This window comes from Heteronotia binoei, chromosome 3 (assembly GCF_032191835.1).
Source record: "Heteronotia binoei isolate CCM8104 ecotype False Entrance Well chromosome 3, APGP_CSIRO_Hbin_v1, whole genome shotgun sequence".
In the NCBI taxonomy this organism is placed as follows: domain Eukaryota; kingdom Metazoa; phylum Chordata; class Lepidosauria; order Squamata; family Gekkonidae; genus Heteronotia; species Heteronotia binoei.
In genome coordinates this window covers 179,299,775-179,319,300 of record NC_083225.1, presented here as the reverse complement: position 1 = coordinate 179,319,300, position 19,526 = coordinate 179,299,775, and the positions used below count along the sequence as shown (strand labels likewise).

The 19,526-nt window shown below is 45.8% G+C and overlaps 1 protein-coding gene across 1 annotated transcript in view; it reads left to right on the top strand.

Annotated features, from left to right (window-relative positions):
- The window catches only part of TYR (tyrosinase), a 52,113-nt gene extending 35,092 nt beyond the window's left edge, over positions 1 to 17,021 (top strand). The window contains exons 3-5 of the mRNA XM_060235194.1: positions 4,486 to 4,633; positions 11,991 to 12,172; positions 16,736 to 17,021. Coding sequence (XP_060091177.1) covers positions 4,486 to 4,633; positions 11,991 to 12,172; positions 16,736 to 16,956 — 551 coding nt within the window. The 3' untranslated portion in view covers positions 16,957 to 17,021. The remainder of the gene's footprint in view (positions 1 to 4,485; positions 4,634 to 11,990; positions 12,173 to 16,735) is intronic.
- Positions 17,022 to 19,526: the final 2,505 nt, after the last annotated feature.

Sequence of the window (19,526 nt, the reverse complement as noted above, 5' to 3'; positions counted from 1 at the left end):
AAAGGAGAACTGAGACAGTGGACTGTAAAGTACTACCTCACAAGAGTGATGTGAAATAACATTCTGATTTTGAAAGTGCTACCTTACAAGAGCGGCGTGAAATAACTTTTTGATTTTTCTATGGGCATCTAATGAATGTTGGTTTGTGATGATAATAATTGCATCCTTATGAAAGGAACTGCTTAAGCATTTATTTTCCACCTGGGGATTGGCAACCCTAACCGGGCCAGGCTGTATCATGCTGCCCTCGTTCCCTTTAATCCATGCATATTTGCACATAGATGAAAAGTATGTTCCCTTTGTGCTCCATTGATGAGCTTCTCAGCGTCCACTAACAGAGAGATAAAAGAGGGCTGAATTCAGACAGCCAATTTGGGTCCGCACAGGCAACCCCGCCCCCCCTCCCCAATAACTAGATCAAAATGGTGCATTCATACATGCACATCTGGGTCCCATCTCATGGTGGGGTAAAGACCCCCATCATCCGCCACCTCTATTCTGCCTTAAAAAGCAACTAGTCACTAACTGGTGACAAGTCTCTAATGCGATTGTGGGGCACTTTCCCCAGCCATCTGAATGCCTGTGGAGAGCCAGGAAAGCACCTCGCATATACTTGAGTGGTGTGACCCAGGGGTTTTTTTGTAGCAGGGACTCCTTTGCATATTAGGCCACACACCCCTGATGTAGCCAATCCTCCTGGAGCTTACAGTTGGCCCTGTACTAAGAGCCCTATAAGCTCTTGGAGGATTGGCTACATAAGAGGGGTATGGCCTAATATGCAAATATGCTGGTGTGAAAGTCCAAAACAGCCTGGAGAGGCTCATTTCACAATTTTGGTGTAGTGGTTAAGTGTGCGGACTCTTATCTGGGAGAACCAGGTTTGATTCCCCACTCCTCCACTTGCAGCTGCTGGAATGGCTTTGGGTCAGCCATGGCTCTCGCAGAGTTGTCCTTGAAAGGGCAGCTGCTGGGAGAGCTCTCTCAGCCCTACTTACCTCACAGGGTTTCTGTTGTGGGGGAGGAAGATAAAGGAGATTGTGAGCCACTCTGAGCTTTTGAGTAGAGGGCAGGATATAAATCAAATTTCTGGAATGAAGAAGCAGAAGACTGCAGATATATACCCTGCCCTTCTCTCTGAATCGGAGCTTCAGAGCGGCTTGCAATCTCCTTTATCTTCTTCCCCCATGTGGAGCAATGAGACCAATCATAAGCTGAGTTACAGCTTTCTAAATCCACTGAACTCAATGTCTTTAGACAAGAGCCAGTTTGGTGTAGTGGTTAAGTGTGCGGACTCTTATCTGGGAGAACCAGGTTTGATTCCTTCCACTTGCAGCTGCTGGAATGGCCTTGGGTCAGCCATAGCTCTCACAGGAGTTGTCCTTGAAAGGGCAGCTGCTGGGAGAACCCTCTCAGCCCCACCCACCTCACAGGGTGTCTGTTGTGGGGGGAGAAGATATAGGAGATTATAAGCCACTCTGAGTCTCTGATTCAGAGAGAAGGCTGAGGTATAAATCTGCAGTCTTCTTCAGACAGGGTGGGGTAGCCCTGTTCAGGCCCTCGTGAATCCTTTGGCATTGCAAGCGTCAGGTAAAAGCATGCATGTGTGAAACAGCTTGCAGTCATTTGGAAGAGAACCAACCAGAAAAGAAGCAATCTCACATTACCGGAGCCAGAGGGTCATGGATGTTTGAATCGGGAGTCGAAAGGCGCAGGCGAAGAATGATGTAGGGAACCTTGGCCGTTCCCCCTTGAGTAACCCCAAGCAATTAATACAGATATACTCTTTCCGAAACCTTTTCAATGTGTCTTGCACTGTCGGCTCTCCAACAAATGAAGATCGCTGAAGAGGAACCGTTTGATTGGCCGAGTTCTTGACTCCTGGATACAATTCTCGGGCAAGCATGCAATCCGGTGGTGTAATTTCTTGTCCGACAATTTCTGATGAAAAATTAGTTGCAGGAATGTGAGATGCTGGAAGCGCCTGGGGGAGGGGGGCGGTCACTTTGGACATTCTGTAGAGCCGACTTAAAGCTTCCCTTGTACTCAGGGCTTTTTTGGTAGGAAAAAAACCAGCAGGAATTCATTTGCATATTAGGCCACACCCCCTGACACCAAGCCAGCCAAAACTGTGTTCCTGTGCGTTCCTGCTAAAAAAAAAAAAAGCTGTGTTTGTAATGAACCAGATCTTTGGTCGATGAAGATCAGCAGGGCTTTTTTGGGTAGCAGGAACTCCTTTGCATATCAGGCTACACCCCCTTGATGTAGCCAGTCCTCCAAGAGCTTACAAAAAAGAGCCTTGTAAACTCCTGGAGGACTGGGTACATCAAGGGGTGTGGCTTAATATGCAAAGGAGCTCCTGCTAGAATTCCACCCCTGGATGGAGGGATAGCTTTGTTTTGCCAGGCTCTCTGAACTGCACAGCAGAGCTACTGAGCCAAGCTTCTCTTCCTTCTATTGGCTGAGGCTCAACAAGCCAGTGAGCTGCATTAGGCTGAATATGTCTTCAATATTCTAACCAGGTTTTTCTTTTAGCAGGAGCTCCTTTGCTTAATAGGCCACACCGCCTTGATGTAGCCAATCCTCCAAGAGCTTACAGTAGGCCTTGTAAAAAGAGCCCTGTATATCAAACATTCTTTCAGATCTCCTGGACTGAGTCTGTTAGAATAGATTGCCTGGTGCAAGCCTGGATATCCCAAGAGGGGTTTTTTTTTTTTGGGGGGGGGGGAGAAGGGGGCCTGGAAGGGAGACAGCATTGCACAACAGTAGCCAATCAGTCACTGACTTTTTGATTTAAAGTCTTCTTACAGCTGCTAAAATGACTATAGTATCTCTGTGGAAATCCAACACCTTACCAGCACTTGAACTCTGGTTTACAAAACCTGGGACATTTTAATAATGGAGAAAATCACGGCACAACTTTCCTTGTCCGACATTTACCCCAAGATCACATTGTTGTTGTTTTTTAAGATCACATCTTTTGAAGAAAAATGACTTCCATTTCTGGAATGTACTGAATCTAAAAACATCTTACCTGGTAACACAACTTACCTTCAATTTCTCTCACTATAATTCTTTCCAACATATGATATCCCCTCTTTCTCTTTTTCTCATTTGGCTTGGGATGGAGCAAGGTATTATTCTTAGCTTAAGAGTCAAAAGTTCTAGCCCAACTATCAGTTAATTTATCCTTAATAAGATATTCATAGAATCATAGAGTTGGAAGGGACCTCCAGGGTCATCCAGTCCAATCCCTGAACAACGCAGAAAACTCACAAATACCTCCCCCTAAATTCACAGGATCTTCACTGCTGTCAGATGGCCATCTAGCCTCTATTTAAAAACCTCCAAGGAAGGAGAGCCCACCACTTCCCAAGGAGGAAGCCTGTTCCACTGAGGAACCGTTCTAACGGTCAGGAAGTTCTTCCTAATGTTGAGCCTGAAACTCTTTTGATTTAATTTCAACCCACTGGTTCTGGTCCTACCTTCCAGGGCCACAGAAAACAATTCCACACCATCCTCTATATGACAGCCCTTCAAGTAGTTGAAGATGGTGATCATATCACCTCTCAGCCGCCTCCTCTCCAGGCTAAACATCCCCACCTCCTTCAACCTTTCCTCATAGGACTTAGTCTCTAGACCTCTCACCATCTTCATCGCCCTCCTCTGGACCCGTTCCAACTTGTCTATATCCTTCTTAAAATGTGGTGCCTGAAACTGAACAAAATGTTACCAGAGCAGAGTAAAGTGATACCATCACTTCACCTGATGTGGGCACTATACTTCTGTTAATACAGCCCAATATTGCACTTGCCTTTTTAGCCACCACATCACTGTTGACTCATGTTCAGAATATGATCCACTAAGACCCCTAGAATCCTTTTCGCACATACTACTGCTAAGACAAATATATTTATTTATATATGTTTTTATTTCTTTATCTATCTATCTATCTATCTATCTATCTATCTATCTATCTATCTATCTATCTATCTATCTATCTATCTATCTATCTATCTATCGGACATTGCCTTAAATGCTAAATAAGATATTCTTCAAAGTTATATATACCATAGTACTTTATGCACAGTAGAATTTATGTGTGGAATTAATCTTCTTGATACTACTTCATCCAACAAAGTTCTGTATAACCTGGAATTTTTAAAATAAACTTATAATATGTTTTTTTAAAAAAGGACACTGACTGCCCCACAGCATCTAATCTTCAGAGGCAATCTATCTCTGAAGCTGGAGATCCCCTTCAGCTAATGGAAGCTCTGTCCTCTATAAGGTACAAATTAGAGCTTTGAACTGAATCTGGAAACTAAGCGTGAATGAGTGCTGTGCTTTAAGCCTTTTCTCTATATAAGGCATCAGTGAAAAGCCTCTGCCCCCCATTTTGGACCAATCAGTTGACTCTTCCGCCATTCTTTAAATTCAATGTGTATGCATTGCCTTTTACTGCACAGTTTATTTTTTTACCAACAGGGTTTGCGAATCCAAGCACTGCGATTTCGAATACATCCCAAAGCAGTTTGCATAATGCCTTGCACATCTACATGAATGGCACCATGTCTGAAGTACAAGGATCAGCAAACGACCCAATCTTTATATTGCACCATGCCTTTGTTGACAGGTAGGTTTGATGCTTGCAAAACCAGGGCTATTTTTGTAGCAGGAACTCCTTTGCATATTAGGCTGTACCCCCCTGAAGCAGCTAATCCTCCTCTGTTTTTCCTAAGTGCCAGAGTGGATAATCCTCCATACTTCAAGCTCGGTTGGTGTTTGACATCGACAGGAAGCTCTGGGGACAGGGAGTGGAGTGTGACTTCCTATGCTTCTCTAAGACTCATCAGTCAGGGGTCCGACTCAGCATTGGGGCCTCTTAGGGGCTGGTAGCTTGTCAATCATAGAACCATATAGTTGGAATGGACCTCCAGGGTTATCCAGTCCAACCCCCTGCACAATGCAGGAAACTCACAAACATCTCCCCCTAAATTCACAGGATCTTCACTGCTGTCAGATGGACATCTAGCCTCTGTTTTAAAACCTCCAAGGAAGGAGAGCCCACCACCTCCCGAGGAAGCCTGTTCCACTGAGGAACCGCTCTAACGGCCAGGAAGTTCTTCTTAATGTTGAGCCAAAAACTCTTTTGATTTAATTTCAATCCATTGGTTCTGGTCCTACCTTCTGGGGCCACAGAAAACAATTCCACACCATCCTCTATATGACAGCCCTTCAAGTACTTGAAGATGGTGATCGTATCACCTCTCAGCCACCTCCTCTCCAGGCGAAACATCCCCAGCTCCTTCAACCTTTCCTCATAGGACATGATCTCCATACCCCTCACCCTCCAGACCCCTCACCAATCATGCCAACCCCTGACATTGGCCCAATAAGTAACTTGTGACTGCAGTTTTAGAGTGGGAGACGGAGAGATACACTGAAAAGCATGATAGAATGGTTACAGTTTTCTGAATAACAGCAATATTTGCAGGAAGTTAAGTGTAGGCACTGCTGCTGAGCACTTAAAAAGGGAAGGGCAGGCCTATGTTGCCATTCTAGGACAAAACACCCCCTGCTTCTGGAGCTCCTGACCAATCGGGTTAAGGCAACAGGGGCCTACTGCCTCACTTCACCCGTCCGTGATGTGATCCATTTTCAGCTGGAAGACTGATTAATATTCATGCAGCAGTTGGGCATTTAAAAGGCTCGGCATGCATGCCAAATATTATTATTCGTATTACCTTTATTGTTTGGTTTTCACACTGGGAGCCTCAAGCTGGTTCCCAGCCCTTGCCTCCCCCTCCAATGACGAAATCTGCTCCAAATTATATGCTACGGAATGGCATGAAATACAGCTCCAATCGACGGCAGTCCTCAGAGACAAAGGCAGGTCAAGAGGCAGCCATTAACTGCGGCCTGACGCCCACACTTACAGTAAATCTGTAACATTTTCTCCCTTGCTTGAAATGTTTGTCAGCTCAGGGCCCCGATCAGTCTGTACTTGGCTTGCTGAGGACGAAGTTTCTCCCAGTCCTTCAAAGAGCCAAAGACTAATGAGGTTTAAAAAAAAAAAATAATAAAACCGCAACAAGCCCCAATTAAACTCTAGGCCAGGTGTGAAGAAAAATCGCCCTCTCCAGAGCTCGAGAGGTGACGACACCATGTTTCAGGTGGCTCTTCCAAGGCAGGGACAGAAAACAAACGGTTTGCTCATAACTCATGGGTATCGATAAAGTCTACGTGACCAGCGGTCATTTCATAGAAAAAGAGGTGCTGGAGCTCATTAGCACAACTCATTTGCATATGCCGCACACCCCTGACATCACTGGGAGGTGGACTAAATTATATCAGCTCAGCGTCTACCTTAAAAGGCTTCTTGAATTAGAATTGTCATAATAAGACCTTATTCCCATCATACTTTTAAAATGACTTTCTCCCGGGGCTTTTTTTGTAGCAGGAACTTCTTTGCATATTAGGCCGTACACATACACACAAGGTAGACAATCCTTCTGGAGCTTACAGTAAAAGGTAAAGGCAGTCCCCTGTGCAAGCACCAGTCGTTTCCAACACTGGGGTGATGTCGCATCATGATGTTTTCAAGGCAGACTTTTTACGGGGTGGTTTGCCATTGCCTTCCTCAGTTATCTACACTTGACCCCCAGCAAGCTGGGTGCTCATTTTGAGGATGGAAGGCTGAGTCGACCTTAGGGTTGCCAAGTCCAATTAATGAAAAATCTGGGGACTTTGGGGGCGGAGCCAGGAGACTTTGAGGGTGGAGCCAGGAGACATTGGGGGTGGAGCCAGGAACAAGGGTGTGACAAGCATAATTGAACTCCAAGGGAATTCTGGCCATCACATTTAAAGGGACAGCACACCTTTTTAAATGCCTTTCTTTCATAGGAAATAATTAAGGATAGGGGCACCATCTTTTGGACCCTCTGGTCCAATCGTTTTGAAACTTGGGGGGTATTCAGGGGAGAGGCACTAGATGCTATACTAAAATTTTGGCGCCTCTACCTCAAAAAATAGCCCCCCCAGAGCCCCCAATACCCACAGATCAATTCTTTATTATTCGCTATGGGAATTGTTCTCCATAGGGAATAATAGAGTGCCCAGTAGATATTTCCCTCCCCCTGCCAATGCGTTCTAAAGGGGGGGGGAGGGCCTCCAAACCAGGGAATCCCCTGCCCCCTCTCTCTCTCCCACACACAAATACTTACTAGATCTTCTTCCTGCAGAACTTTACTTGCTGTGAAAATGAAAGCAAAAGAAAGGGAGGGGCCGTTCTCCATGGAAACTATTACTGACACTTTCCAATGAAGCCCTTCCTGTTTCCTGTTTCCTGTACAGCCTTAAAGGCACACATTTTACAAACGGATCAGAAGCTCTACAACTACATGATGCCTACACGCATGTTCTCTCCCCCCCCCCCCCCGCTTCCGGATTTTTGGAGAGCGGGGGAGGAGGCTGCAAATTTGGGGGTCCCCTACCAGGGTGGGGGGGTTGGGAAGCCTAGTTGACATGGAGTCGGCTACCTGAACCAGCTTCTGCCGGGATTGAACTCAGGTCATGAGCAGAGGGCTCCGATTGCAGTACTGCAGCTTTACCACTCTGCACCCTGTATTAAGAGCCCAGTAAGCTCTTGGAGGATTGGCTACATCAGAGGTGTGTGGCCTAACATGCAAAGGAACTCCTGCTACAAAAAATGCCCTACTTTTCTCCTGTGTGGCCACAGTGGCATGATGAAGATTACCATCTGTCTGCTTTATATGTTCTGGTTATTTATCATCTTCTGTGTGTGGAAAAAAATATTAGAAAGTTTGTCAAATCCTAGAGTTCAGCAAACTTCTCACAGGGGGTTTGAACAATGGAGCCCAGAAGCAAGTGGTTTTCTTGGGGTGGGGGAGGGAGTAAGAAAGAAAGAACACATTTAGAGACTCCAAAGCTTTGCTCCTGTGAGCTCCTGCCCAAAATGAGACCTGCATGTAACTGGCTGATAACAGATGGCAACTTTGGGATGGCTTGAAGCCACCCTGAATACAGTTGGCTGGAAATAGAGCACCCTGGAACATCCAGATGGCGCTTGCAGGAAGGGGCTGGCCGTGAGCAACAGGGGAGCATCTGGCACGTTTATGAATCCTGTTCACAGCTCCCCGGGTGCTCTTCAGGTGCTTCTGAGCCTTCCAGAGGCACCACTTTTGCTGTGGTGCCTTTTTGAGGTGGGTGGAACAGCCTCAAGGACGGGGTGAGTATGAAAATGGGATGCCCGCCAGATGTTTGCATGTGGAGGTTTTTGGGGGGGTTGCCTCCTGAGGCGTCTCTAGGTTGACCCAAAGTGCCAGTCTGTTAGCAGCTCTCGTGTTTTTTTGCACCACTGGATCCAACCTGCAGTGGTGAAAAATGCCATCAAGCATCAGCTCACTTATGGTGACAGGGCAAGAGATGTTCAGAGGTGGTTTGCCATTGTCTGCCTCTTTGTAGTAACTGTGGTTGTCTCCCATCCAAGTACCAACCAGGGCTGATCCTGCTTAGCTTCTGACATGATCAGGCTAGTCTTGGCCATCCAGGTGACGGCTTAAGAACACATCCATTCAGTAAAGAGCCAGTTTGTAGTGGTTAAGTGTGTGGACTCTTATCTGGGAGAACTGGGTTTGATTCCCCACTTCTCCACTTGCACCTGCTGGAATGGCCTTGGGTAAGCCATAGCTCTGACAGAGGTTGTCCTTGAAAGGGCAGCTGTTGTGAGAGCCCTCAAAGGGTGTCTGTTGTGGGGGGAGAAGATATAGGAGATTGTAAGCTGCTCTGAGTCTCTGATGCAGAGAGAAGAGCGGGAAATAAATCTGCAATTCTTCTTCTTCTAAAAACTGTTGTTTTTATTTTTGTCCAGAATAATTTGTTGGGGGATTTCTTTTGTACCCCCAGCAACAGAAAACCCAAAACTAAAACCCTGCAGTTATCAAAACAATCTGCAGTTATCAGAAGGTTAATACATACTCACTAATAAGTTTTAAGACCTTGTAGATAAACTTTCTTAGTCTCCATGTTTAGGAAAGCAAACAATTTATTAGACTCCAAGTTTCTCTTTTAGACAGATGACTTCAGATATAGTTAGAAAGGCAAAACAAGAGATTACATTACTACACTTGCTCATACAGTTCCTTTAGACAGAAGGCTTCTTCAAATGGATAGAAAACAAAGCAGTTAGATAAACTTAGTACATTTCAGTTTCTCCTTTAGATAGGCTTCAAATATATGGACAGAAAAGCAAACAGAAAACAGTTACACAATTAGAATTCAATCAAGCATAAAGCATAACATACAATAAAGCAATAATGAAAAATCTAAGTCCCAACAGGGACTTATCCCTATTAGTCTACATTTTCCCATTTAGAATCTAAGTCCCAAGTCCAATTCTAACAGAGCTGTGCTCTATATTCTAGCAAAGCATTAAACTATGTTTGAGCATGTTTGAGATCCCAAACAGAAGGTGATTTAAAACCAGCAAAGGCTGTTTCTCCTCTTAGGTTGTTCAGCAGAGAAACTGTCTCTGCAGAGCAACTCAGGAGTCTAAGTTCCAGTTAGCTTGGCATGATCTGACATAGAGGCAGTGTACCAAACCTCTAGCACAGATCAGCAGCTTGGCCCCCAAAATTCATAGCTTATAAAGGCTCCAGCGATCTCATATCAGATCTACTGGATCATTTATTGTCAACAATTTCTACAGCCTACTGTAAACAATCAGATTGTCTCCAGTTCCTCTCTACCTTTCACCTACTTTCTGGGTCTTACTGGGGCTGCCTCCTCCATATTGTTTCCTCCTTGCCATATAAGGATCTTTACCATATATGGTACTTTCTGCCTGAAGAGGTGGCTTGAACCTTCACTCAGTTACTCCATCTAGCCCTAATATAGAAGCCCCATGGTGCTGAAAGATGGAGACCTCTAGTGGCCAAATTCCATAACTGCATCCAAAATAATTGTGAACGCCAACTCAAAGAGAAATATAGTAATTTAAGGTGTTAGTGCCCATTTCATAAGAGACCCAACCCAAAATTCTGCGACACTGGACAGTGCCCTTGAAGCACTGTACCATTTCATGAGATAAAGGAGGCAATTTTTTTCAACTGAAAAGTTTACCTATTAAGAACTTTTTAAAAACCCCACAGAAGTGCTCTTTCTTTCAGTGGAAGGTTTTATGTTTTAGGTGGAGGCTGTGGGCCAGTGGGAGAGCATCTTTGTGGCATGTAGAAGGTCCCAGGTTCAATCCCTGGCATCTCCTGTTAAAAGGACATCTAGGAGATGTGAAAAACCTCTGTCTGAGACTTGGAGTGCCACTGCTAGCCTGAATAGACAAGACTGACCTTGATGGACTGATAGTCTGAGTCAGTATAAGGCTGCTTCATGTGTTTGTGTGATACTAAATCCATGAGGTTGCCAAGCCCAGCTCAGGAAATATCTGGGGACTTTGGGGGTGAAGCTGAAAGACTTTTCCATTCCCTAACATAAATAAATAAAAATACAGCAGAGTAGTTCTCCTGAATACAGTCTTCATTTCCTCAGCCTCCAGCAGCTGCACTTCCACTAAATGAAAGTGAACACTCTCACACACTCTATCATAAAGCAGCCAAAATAAACCCAGGATGCACACACTTTTGTAATCTCACTGGGGCAATTTACTCATGGGAGTTGCTGAATGTAACCATCTGCTGTATTTCAATCAGCTACAGACTAACAGAAAAATGAAAGCAGAGCAGCCTAGGGGGTGAAATTTTCCTCCAAACAAACAGAGGAACTCTGATGTTTTCTCCTCCTTTCTCACATACTTTGCACACTCACTGGGAAGACCCATGCAGCTCTGCTTATTCACCCTACCCATTCACCTTTCCTCTTGCTTAGATTTAAAGGCACACACAGTTTCCAAAACAAGCAGTTTGCAGGCTTCTTTTAAGCAGGCCTTGAATTCAGCAGGAGCTTACAGGAGCATAGCTCCTGAACCTTTCTGAGGGTTACCCCTCTTCCTCCCCACCTACCTTGTCCATTGAATAGTAGGTGCAGCTGCATAACAAACCCTGGATTAGGAGAGCAGGCAGTCAGCCATCCACCAGGAGCTTTGCCACACTCTCAGCCCCCGGAGAATCCCATGCCACCCTTTCTCCACTTCTTATGTGATTTTGGATGGCAGGTGGCTTGCTGGCCTTTTGACCGGGGGGGGGGGGCGGGGGCAGCCAAGGAGAGCCTCAGGTGAACAAGGCCTGCTTGGGCTGGCTGGATCTCTGGCCAGCCCAAGCAGGCCTCGCTCACCCAGGGCTCTCCTTTCTTGAGTCAGGTTCCTTTTGGCTGGTGGAGAAGCAGCATATGCTAATGAGTTGTGCTAATGAGCTCCACTACCTATTTTTCTAGAAATCGATCCCTGATTAAACCCTATGGGAATTGGTCTCCATAGGGCAGAATGGAGTGCCCAGCAGAATTCCCCCCACCAACCCCCGCTTTCTGATGATCCTGAAGGGGGAGGAGGGCCTCCAAACCAGGGAATCCCATGCTCTTATGCCCCTGTTATGTCAGCACACAGCCTCAAATGAAGAAGAAGAAGAAGATGATGATATTGGATTTATATCCCGCCCTCCACTCCAAAGAGTCTCAGAGCGGCTCACAATCTCCTTTACCTTCCTCCCCCACAACAGACACCCTGTGAGGTGGGTGGGGCTGGAGAGGGCTCTCACAGCAACTGCCCTTTCAAGGGCAACCTCTGCCAGAGCTACGGCTGACCCAAGGCCATTCCAGCAGGTGCAAGTGGAGGAGTGGGGTATCAAACCCAGTTCTCCCAGATAAGAGTCTGCACACTTAACCACTACACCAAACCGGCTCTCCAATCGGCTTACAAAAGGGAAAACCTCTTTGAGGGTCTTGAACCAGCTGCATTGCTTTTCTTTTCAAAAAGTTCCTTACCTATGTGGCGTGACTACTAACGCAAATTCCTCTTCCTGTAGCATCTTTGAACAGTGGCTCAGAAGACACCGACCCGATCGTGAGGTTTACCCTGCAGCCAACGCCCCCATCGGACACAACCGGGAAGCCTACATGGTCCCCTTCATTCCTCTCTACAGGAACGTCGAATTCTTCATTTTGTCGCAAGAGCTGGGATATGATTACGAATATCTAGCAAATCCAGGTAATGCTGAAAGGGACCGGACAGCCTACCTGTGTCAGATCTTTATTTAGGTTCGGATTGGAAACGCAAAAGCCATGTTTTGAGACAGCTGCCTCTACCTTTGTGCAATCTTGGTATAATATAGTGGGTTCTATGCATGGCAGAGTCTCAGAGTAAGTGATAACAAGCTCTTTAATAGGAGTCACATAGTATAGGGTCGCATTACAAGACTGGCATTGAGGCCCACGGGCCAAACTTATATACAATTCTGGGTTCCCACGCAAGCACGTTATTGGGTCATTCAAACCGGTGGGGGCTTGTGATTGGTCCTGGGCTGCAGGGGGTTGAATCCTGCAGCCCTTTGTTCCCAAGTCCCCAAGCTCAGTCCGTACGGCTCCAATGAGCCCGGCAGAAACATCCAAAGTCTTCCCTTGAGTCCACTTACATAACACTCAGAAAGAGGAACATGGGGAATTGCTGGTATGAAAGTCCAAAACAGCCTGGAGAGGATCATTTCATCATTTTGGTGTAGTGGTTAAGTGTGCGGACTCTTATCTGGGAGAACCGGGTTTGATTCCCCACTCCTCCACTTGCAGCTGCTGGAATGGCTTTGGGTCAACCATCGCTCTCGCAGAGCTGTCCTTGAAAGGGCAGCTGCTGTGAGAGCTCTCTCAGCTCCATCTACCACACAGGGTGTCTGTTGTGGAGGAGGAAGGACAAGGAGATTGTGAGCCTCTCTGATGTAGCCAATCCTCCAAGAGTTTACAGGGTTCTTAGTACAGGGCTTCCTGTAAGCTCCAGGAGTATTGGCTACATCAGGGTGGCATGGCCTAATATGCAAAGGAGTTCCTGCTACAAAAAAAGCCCTGATTATAACACATGAATAAGGTGGGATACTTGACCATTTGATGTATGATGTTGATGATGGCTGACTGGTTGGCCCTAAGGAAGATTGATGGTGAAGGTTGCCAGTTCCAGATTGAGAAATACTCAGAGATTTTGGGGGTGGAGCCTGAGGAGGGCAGGGTTTGAGGAAGGGAGGGGCTTAAGTGAGGTATAACACCATAAGGCCCACCTTCCAAAGTGACCGTTTTCTCCAGGTGAACTACTTTGCATCACCTGGAGGTCAGTTGTAATCTCAGAAAACCTCAAACCACCAGCTGGAGGCTGGCAAGCCCCAGGGGCGGAATTCTAGCAGGAGCTCCTTTGCATATTAGGCCGCACGCCCCTGATGGAGCCAATCCTCCAAGAGCTTATGAGGCTCTTTTTTGTAAGCTCTTGGAGGATTGGCTACATCAGAAGGGTGTGGCCTAATATGCAAAGGAGCTCCTGATAGAATTCCACCCCTGTACAAGTGTTTGGTTTCCTAAAATGTGGGTTCAGGGAGAATGAGATTGAAAACATCTGATTGCAAGGAAGGTGGTGGGGGGGGGGGGAGGATTAAATTTAACCACAGGAATTGTCTCAGCCTACAGGGGAGAGGAAAATAATTGAAACGCAAGGGGAGGGGGAAAGTCCCCTTCATGCGAAAAAACACTGTGGAGGTTAGGACGACTGTTCTCAGCACTGACTTAATTAATAGCGGGAAACAGCAGTTTGTTCTTTTTAAAAAGTAATTAATGTTTCCCAGCGCCGAGTCTTTTGAAGCAGGTAACTATCAGCTGGGGAGCTCCGAAGAGGTTGGAGACGATCTGCCGGGGAAAGCGTCTAAGATGACTGCCGATGCAGATATTTAACGGAGGGTGGAAATGGGAGGGGAAAAGTCGCAGGATGCGATCGTGCTCGAGGGTTAATTCTGTGCCTAGCTAAGGTGCTTCCACATGCACTGAATAATGCCATTTCAATTCACTTTCGACGCACTTAATGACCTCTGGCGAGCGCAAGTTGCCGTTTCACGCAGTGAGATCCAGGGGCAAAGTGCATTGCGAGTGGACTGAAAGTATTGCTACTTTTAGCCATGATGCTGGTATTTATCCTGTCCTCTTCTTCTCAGTGTCTGCCTGCTATAACCATCTGAAAGACCAGAAATTGGGGTATTCAGAACATTTCCTTCTCCTGGTTGGGTTGTTCCAAAATGAAATTTAGAAATGTTTTGGTTCAGGGCTGGCCCTAGCCTGCCTGGCACCCTAGGCAAGCCTAACGTGGCACCCCAGCCTGCACTGCTAATACCACCCAGGAGGTCTCATTTGGGGCAGGAGCTCACAGGAGTGAAGCTCTGGAACTAGTCTTGCCAAGTCCAATTCAAGAAATATCTGGGGACTTTGGGGGTGGGGCCAGGAGACATTGGGGGTGGAGCCAGGAGCAAGGGTGTGACAAGCACAATTGAACTCCAAAAGGAGTTCTGGCCATCACATTTAAAGGGACCGCACACCTTTTAAATGCCTTCCTTCCATAGGAAGTAATGAAGGATAGGGGCACTTTCTTTTGAGGCTCATAGAATTGGACCCCCTGGTCCAATTGTTTTGATGCTTGGAGGGTACTTTGAGGAGAAGGTACTGGATGCTATGCTGCAAATTTGGTGCCTCTACCTCGAAAAACATCCCCTCCAGGGCCCCAGATGCCCGCAGAGCAATTCTCCATTGTTTTCTATGGGAATAAGTCTCCATAGGGAATAACAGAGTTCCCAGCAGACATTTCCCTCCCCTCCCCCTGCTTTCTGATGACCCTGAAGTGGGGGAAGGGCCTCCAAACCGGGGGATCCCCTGCCCTCACCTCAGGATTGGCAACCCTATCTGGAACCTCAAAATTTTACTGCGCTCTTTCTTCCTGTCTTCTTTCTTTTATTGTTTATTTATTTATTCGACTCGTATCCCGCCCTTCCTGCCGAATCAGGCTCAGGGCAGCTCACATGAAGAGGACATAAGGCCAACATGAATTGACAAAAGATAAAAATACAAGTACATCCTAAATAAAAATATATAAAACAATTTGGGGAGGGCCGGTGGCTCAGTGGTAGAGCATCTGCTTGGGAAGCAGAAGGTCCCAGGTTCGATCCCTGGCATCTCCAAAAAAGGGTCCTGGCAAATAGGTGTGAAAAAAACACCTCAGCTTGAGACCCTGGAGAGCCGCTGCCAGTCTGAGAAGACAATACTGACTTTGATGGACCAAGGGTCTGATTCAGTAGAAGGCAGCTTCATATGTTCATATGTACAATTACGTAATGGTAGGTGCTATTTGATCTCACATTAAAATAGATTGATGTATGGATGATGGCAGGAGACTACCAACTCCATCAGTGTTAAAATTTTATTATTTAAGTATTATTTCTGCTGAATGTCCTATAAGAAAAAGACCCCAGTCACAATATGATGTTGGAGGTGGGCCAAATGGATTAACTTCTGCTTTCCTGTTGTTGTCGATTTTGATTCAAAAACGCCTGGTGGAAGAGCACCATTTTACAGGCCCTGTGGAATCTCTCTCAGCACCCTAACCCTCCTCAATACTTGCTGCTAGGCTCCATTGTTCAAACACCCTAGGAGAACTTTCTTTCTTTCTTTCTTTCTTTCTTTCTTTCTTTCTTTCTTTCTTTCTTTCTTTCTTTCTTTCTTTCTTTCTTTCTTATATCCCGCCCTTCCCACCAAGGTGGCTCAGGGTGGCTCACAACACATGGAATCCAACATAACAAAATTAAGTTTAGGCATTTACACAATTAAGACATTTAAAATATAAAAACATTAAAACAAGGCAAAGCACAGCATTAAAACAAAGCAGAAATCTAATAGAGCTACACTTAGTTTGCTGAACTCTATGATTTGACAAACTTTCTAATATTTCCTCCCCACAAAAAAAATGGGGAAATAACCAAAGCAGACAGATGGAAATCTTCATCGTGCCACTGTGGCCCCAGAGGAGAAGGTAATTTTAAAAGTAAGATGGGAGTAAGGTTTTGTTATGACAATTAAAATCCAAGAAGCATTTTAAGGGAGATGCTGAGCTGATATAATTTAGTACACCTTCTGGTGATGTCAGAGGTGTGTGGCATAGGCAAACGAGTGATGCAAATGAGTTATTCTTATGAGCTCCGGCACCTCTTTTTCTATGAAATTTAAGTTTTAAGTTTAAGTTTATTTCAATTTATATCCCGCCCTTCCCACCGAAGTGGCTCAGGGCGGCTCACAACATATAAAATCTAACATAGAATTTTAAATTTAAAATACATCAATTACAACAGTTAAAACGGTAAAATAATAAAACTTTTAAACAGCGATCTATCAAAATACTACACTGAACCTTCTATAGAATTTCTAATGCCAGTTAATTATAGGCCAGCCGGAAGAGGGCTGTCTTACAGGCCCTGCGGAACTGGCCAAGGTCCCGCAGGGCCCTCACCTCTTCCAGCAGCTGGTTCCACCAGCAAGGAGCCGTTACAGAAAAGGCCCTGTCCCTGGTGGATTTCAGATGGGCCTCCTTTGGCCTGGGGATAGCAAGCAGATTTTGAGAGCCCGATCTCAGTACTCTCTGGGGACATGTGGGGAGAGACGGTCCCTAAGGTAGGCAGGTCCTAGGCCATATAGGGCTTTAAATGACCCCTGCTGTTCTCTATGACGATGTTAACACGAGAGTTTTTCCTTCCTTTGTTTGCAGATGACCCTTTCCAGACATTGTTGGTGCCTTACTGGGAACAAGCCCGACAGATCTGGCCCTGGCTGGTGGGAGCAGCGTTGTTAGGTGGTCTCCTCACCGCCCTGATAGCTGGATGCACCATTCTGGGATGTCGGAAGAAGAAAACGATTTTAGAAGAGACCCAGCCTCTGCTCATGGAGAGTGATGATTATCAGCCCGTGTCCTACCAATCGCACTTATAACCGCTGCCCAAGGCCCGGTCTTAAGCCGTCGGTGCTTCTAAGGTGCTAACTGGAATTCAGGTACATTTAAGCAGATCTTTTTTTTGTAGCAGGAACTCCTTTGCATGTTAGGCCACACTCCACTAATGTAGCCAGTCTTCCAAGAGCTTAGAGGGCTCTTCTTACAGGGCCTACTGTAAGCTTCAGGGGGATTGGCTACATCAGGGAGGTGTGGCCTAATAGGCAAAGAAGTTCTTGCTACAAAAAAAAGCCCTGCATTTAAGGCAGGCTTCGATACCCCACAAATGCTGTGTTTGATCAGCTGGTCACAGGATGTTTCCCACGAATTCAATTTGTGGTTATTAACAGACAGGGCTTTTTTTTTTTTAGCAGAAACTCCTTTGCATATTAGGCCACACCCCTTGCTGTAGTCAGTCATCCAAGAGCTTACAGTAGGCCCTGTAAGAAGAGCCCTGAAAGCTCTTGGAGGATTGGCTACATAAGAGGGGTGTGGCCTAATATGCACAGGAGTTCCTGCTACCAAAAAAAGCCCTGTTAACAGTGTTGCCAGGATAATACCTGAAGATTTGGGCTGTAGCTTTGAAATGAAGCAGAAGGCATAACGGCTGTAGGTTCTTCCACCTGCTCCTTTCCTGGGTGGCAAAGCTTGTGGTTTTGAGTTAGGGACGGAACAGGCAGGTGTGGGGGGACTCTCAGGAGAACAGACTAGGGAAGGAAGTGGGGAGAAATTCCCAAGTGATCAGTCCCGATGAATCATAGAATCATAGAGTTGGAAGGGATCTCCAGGGTCATTTAGTCCGACCGCCTGCACAATGCAGGAAAATCACAAACACCTCCCGCTAAATTCACAGGATCTTCATTGCTGTCAGATGGCCCTCTAGCCGCTGTTTAAAAACCTCCAAGGAAGGAGAACCCACAGCCTCCCGAGGAAGCCTGTTCCACTGAGAACCACTCTAACTGGCAGGAAGTTCTTCCTAACGTTGAGCCAGAAACTCCTTTGAATTAATTTCAGCCCATTGGTTCTGATCTTACCTTCTGGGGCCACAATTCTGCACCATCCTCTAGATGACAGTCCTTCAAGTACTTGAAGATGGTGATCATATCACTTGACAGAGAGACATTGCGTTGGGTTTCCATCCATGTAGATTCACTTTCATGTGAACAGAAGTCATACCCACATGGGAAATCTACACATTGCCACATAGGCACACGAGTCAGCAGTAGTGCTTCTGACACTCTAGAGCTAGATTTGAATCCAGCAGTGCCTTCGAGATCAACGGCAGTGTCAAGCGGCTTTGCCATGAATATTTCTGTTCTCTGTAATCTCTGTAACTGTGCTGGGAATGTTTGGGGGAGTTTTATTCTGCTGCGCCTTGCTTGCTTTGCTTTTGTCTGTACCTTACAAAGTAATAGTTCTGCCCTGGTGGAGAGGTCTGTGTCGGTGGAAGCTGGGTTCAGGTAGCCGTCTCCAGGTTGACACAGCCTTCCATCCTTTCGAGGTTGGTAAAACGAGGACGCAGCTTGCTGGGGGGAAAGTGTAGATGACTGGGGAAGGCAATGGCAAACCACCCCGTAAAAAGTCTGCCATGAAAACGTCGTGAGAGCAATGTCACTCCAGAGTTGGAAATGACTGATGCTTGCACAGGGGGACTACCTATCATAACTTCAGCAAGACTTTTGATAGCACAACATTGGAAACATCATGAAGCTCCAAAGAAACAAGATTTGATTGATAAAATGTTAGAGACAGCAGAAATGGATATACTTGCACTTCATCTTAAGGGCAAAATACCAAAAGATGGAGAAAATCTCTGGAAAGCTTTTTATGAATGGCTTAAAGCATGAACTTGGTCATGTAAATTATCTGTTGCACTATCTAATGTATTCCTCATTTTGCTATGGTTGAATTTATAGAAGCAAACTATTTAGCATAACCGATAGGCTAGGAATTTGTTAAGACTAAGAGTACTTTCATGCAATCTAGTGATGCAGGGGGGAAAACATTGTTGACTTTATTTTAACTTTATCCCTTTTTCCCTTCCATTTCTGCATTCCTTTACCCTTCCCCCTTTCAAAATTTCAATAAAAAAGAGTTTCTGGCTCAACATTAGGAAGAACTTCCTGACCATTAGAGCGATTCCTCAGTGGAACAGGCTTCCTCAGGAGGTGGTGGGCTCTCCTTCCTTGGAGGTTTTTAAACAGAGGCTAGATGGCCATCTGACAGCAATGAAGATCCTGTGAATTTAGGGGGAGGTATTTGTGAGTTTCCTGCATTGTGCAGGAGGTTGGACTAGATGACCCTGGAGGTCCCCTCCAATTCTATGATTCTAGTGCCGTCAAGGTTCAGCCTACATGGTTTTGAAGTCAAGAGAAAAATGGAGTTTTGCCTTTGCCTGCTTTTGTGTGGCAACCCGGACTTCCTTGGTGATCTCTTATCCAAGTCCTCACCAAGGCTGACCTTGTTTCACTCCCAAGATCTGACCACAGTGGGCTAGCCTGGGCCATCTATCTTCAGAGGGCTTATATAGTGTTCTGTATATTGAAAACTGGTCATTGTATTTATATTCCTA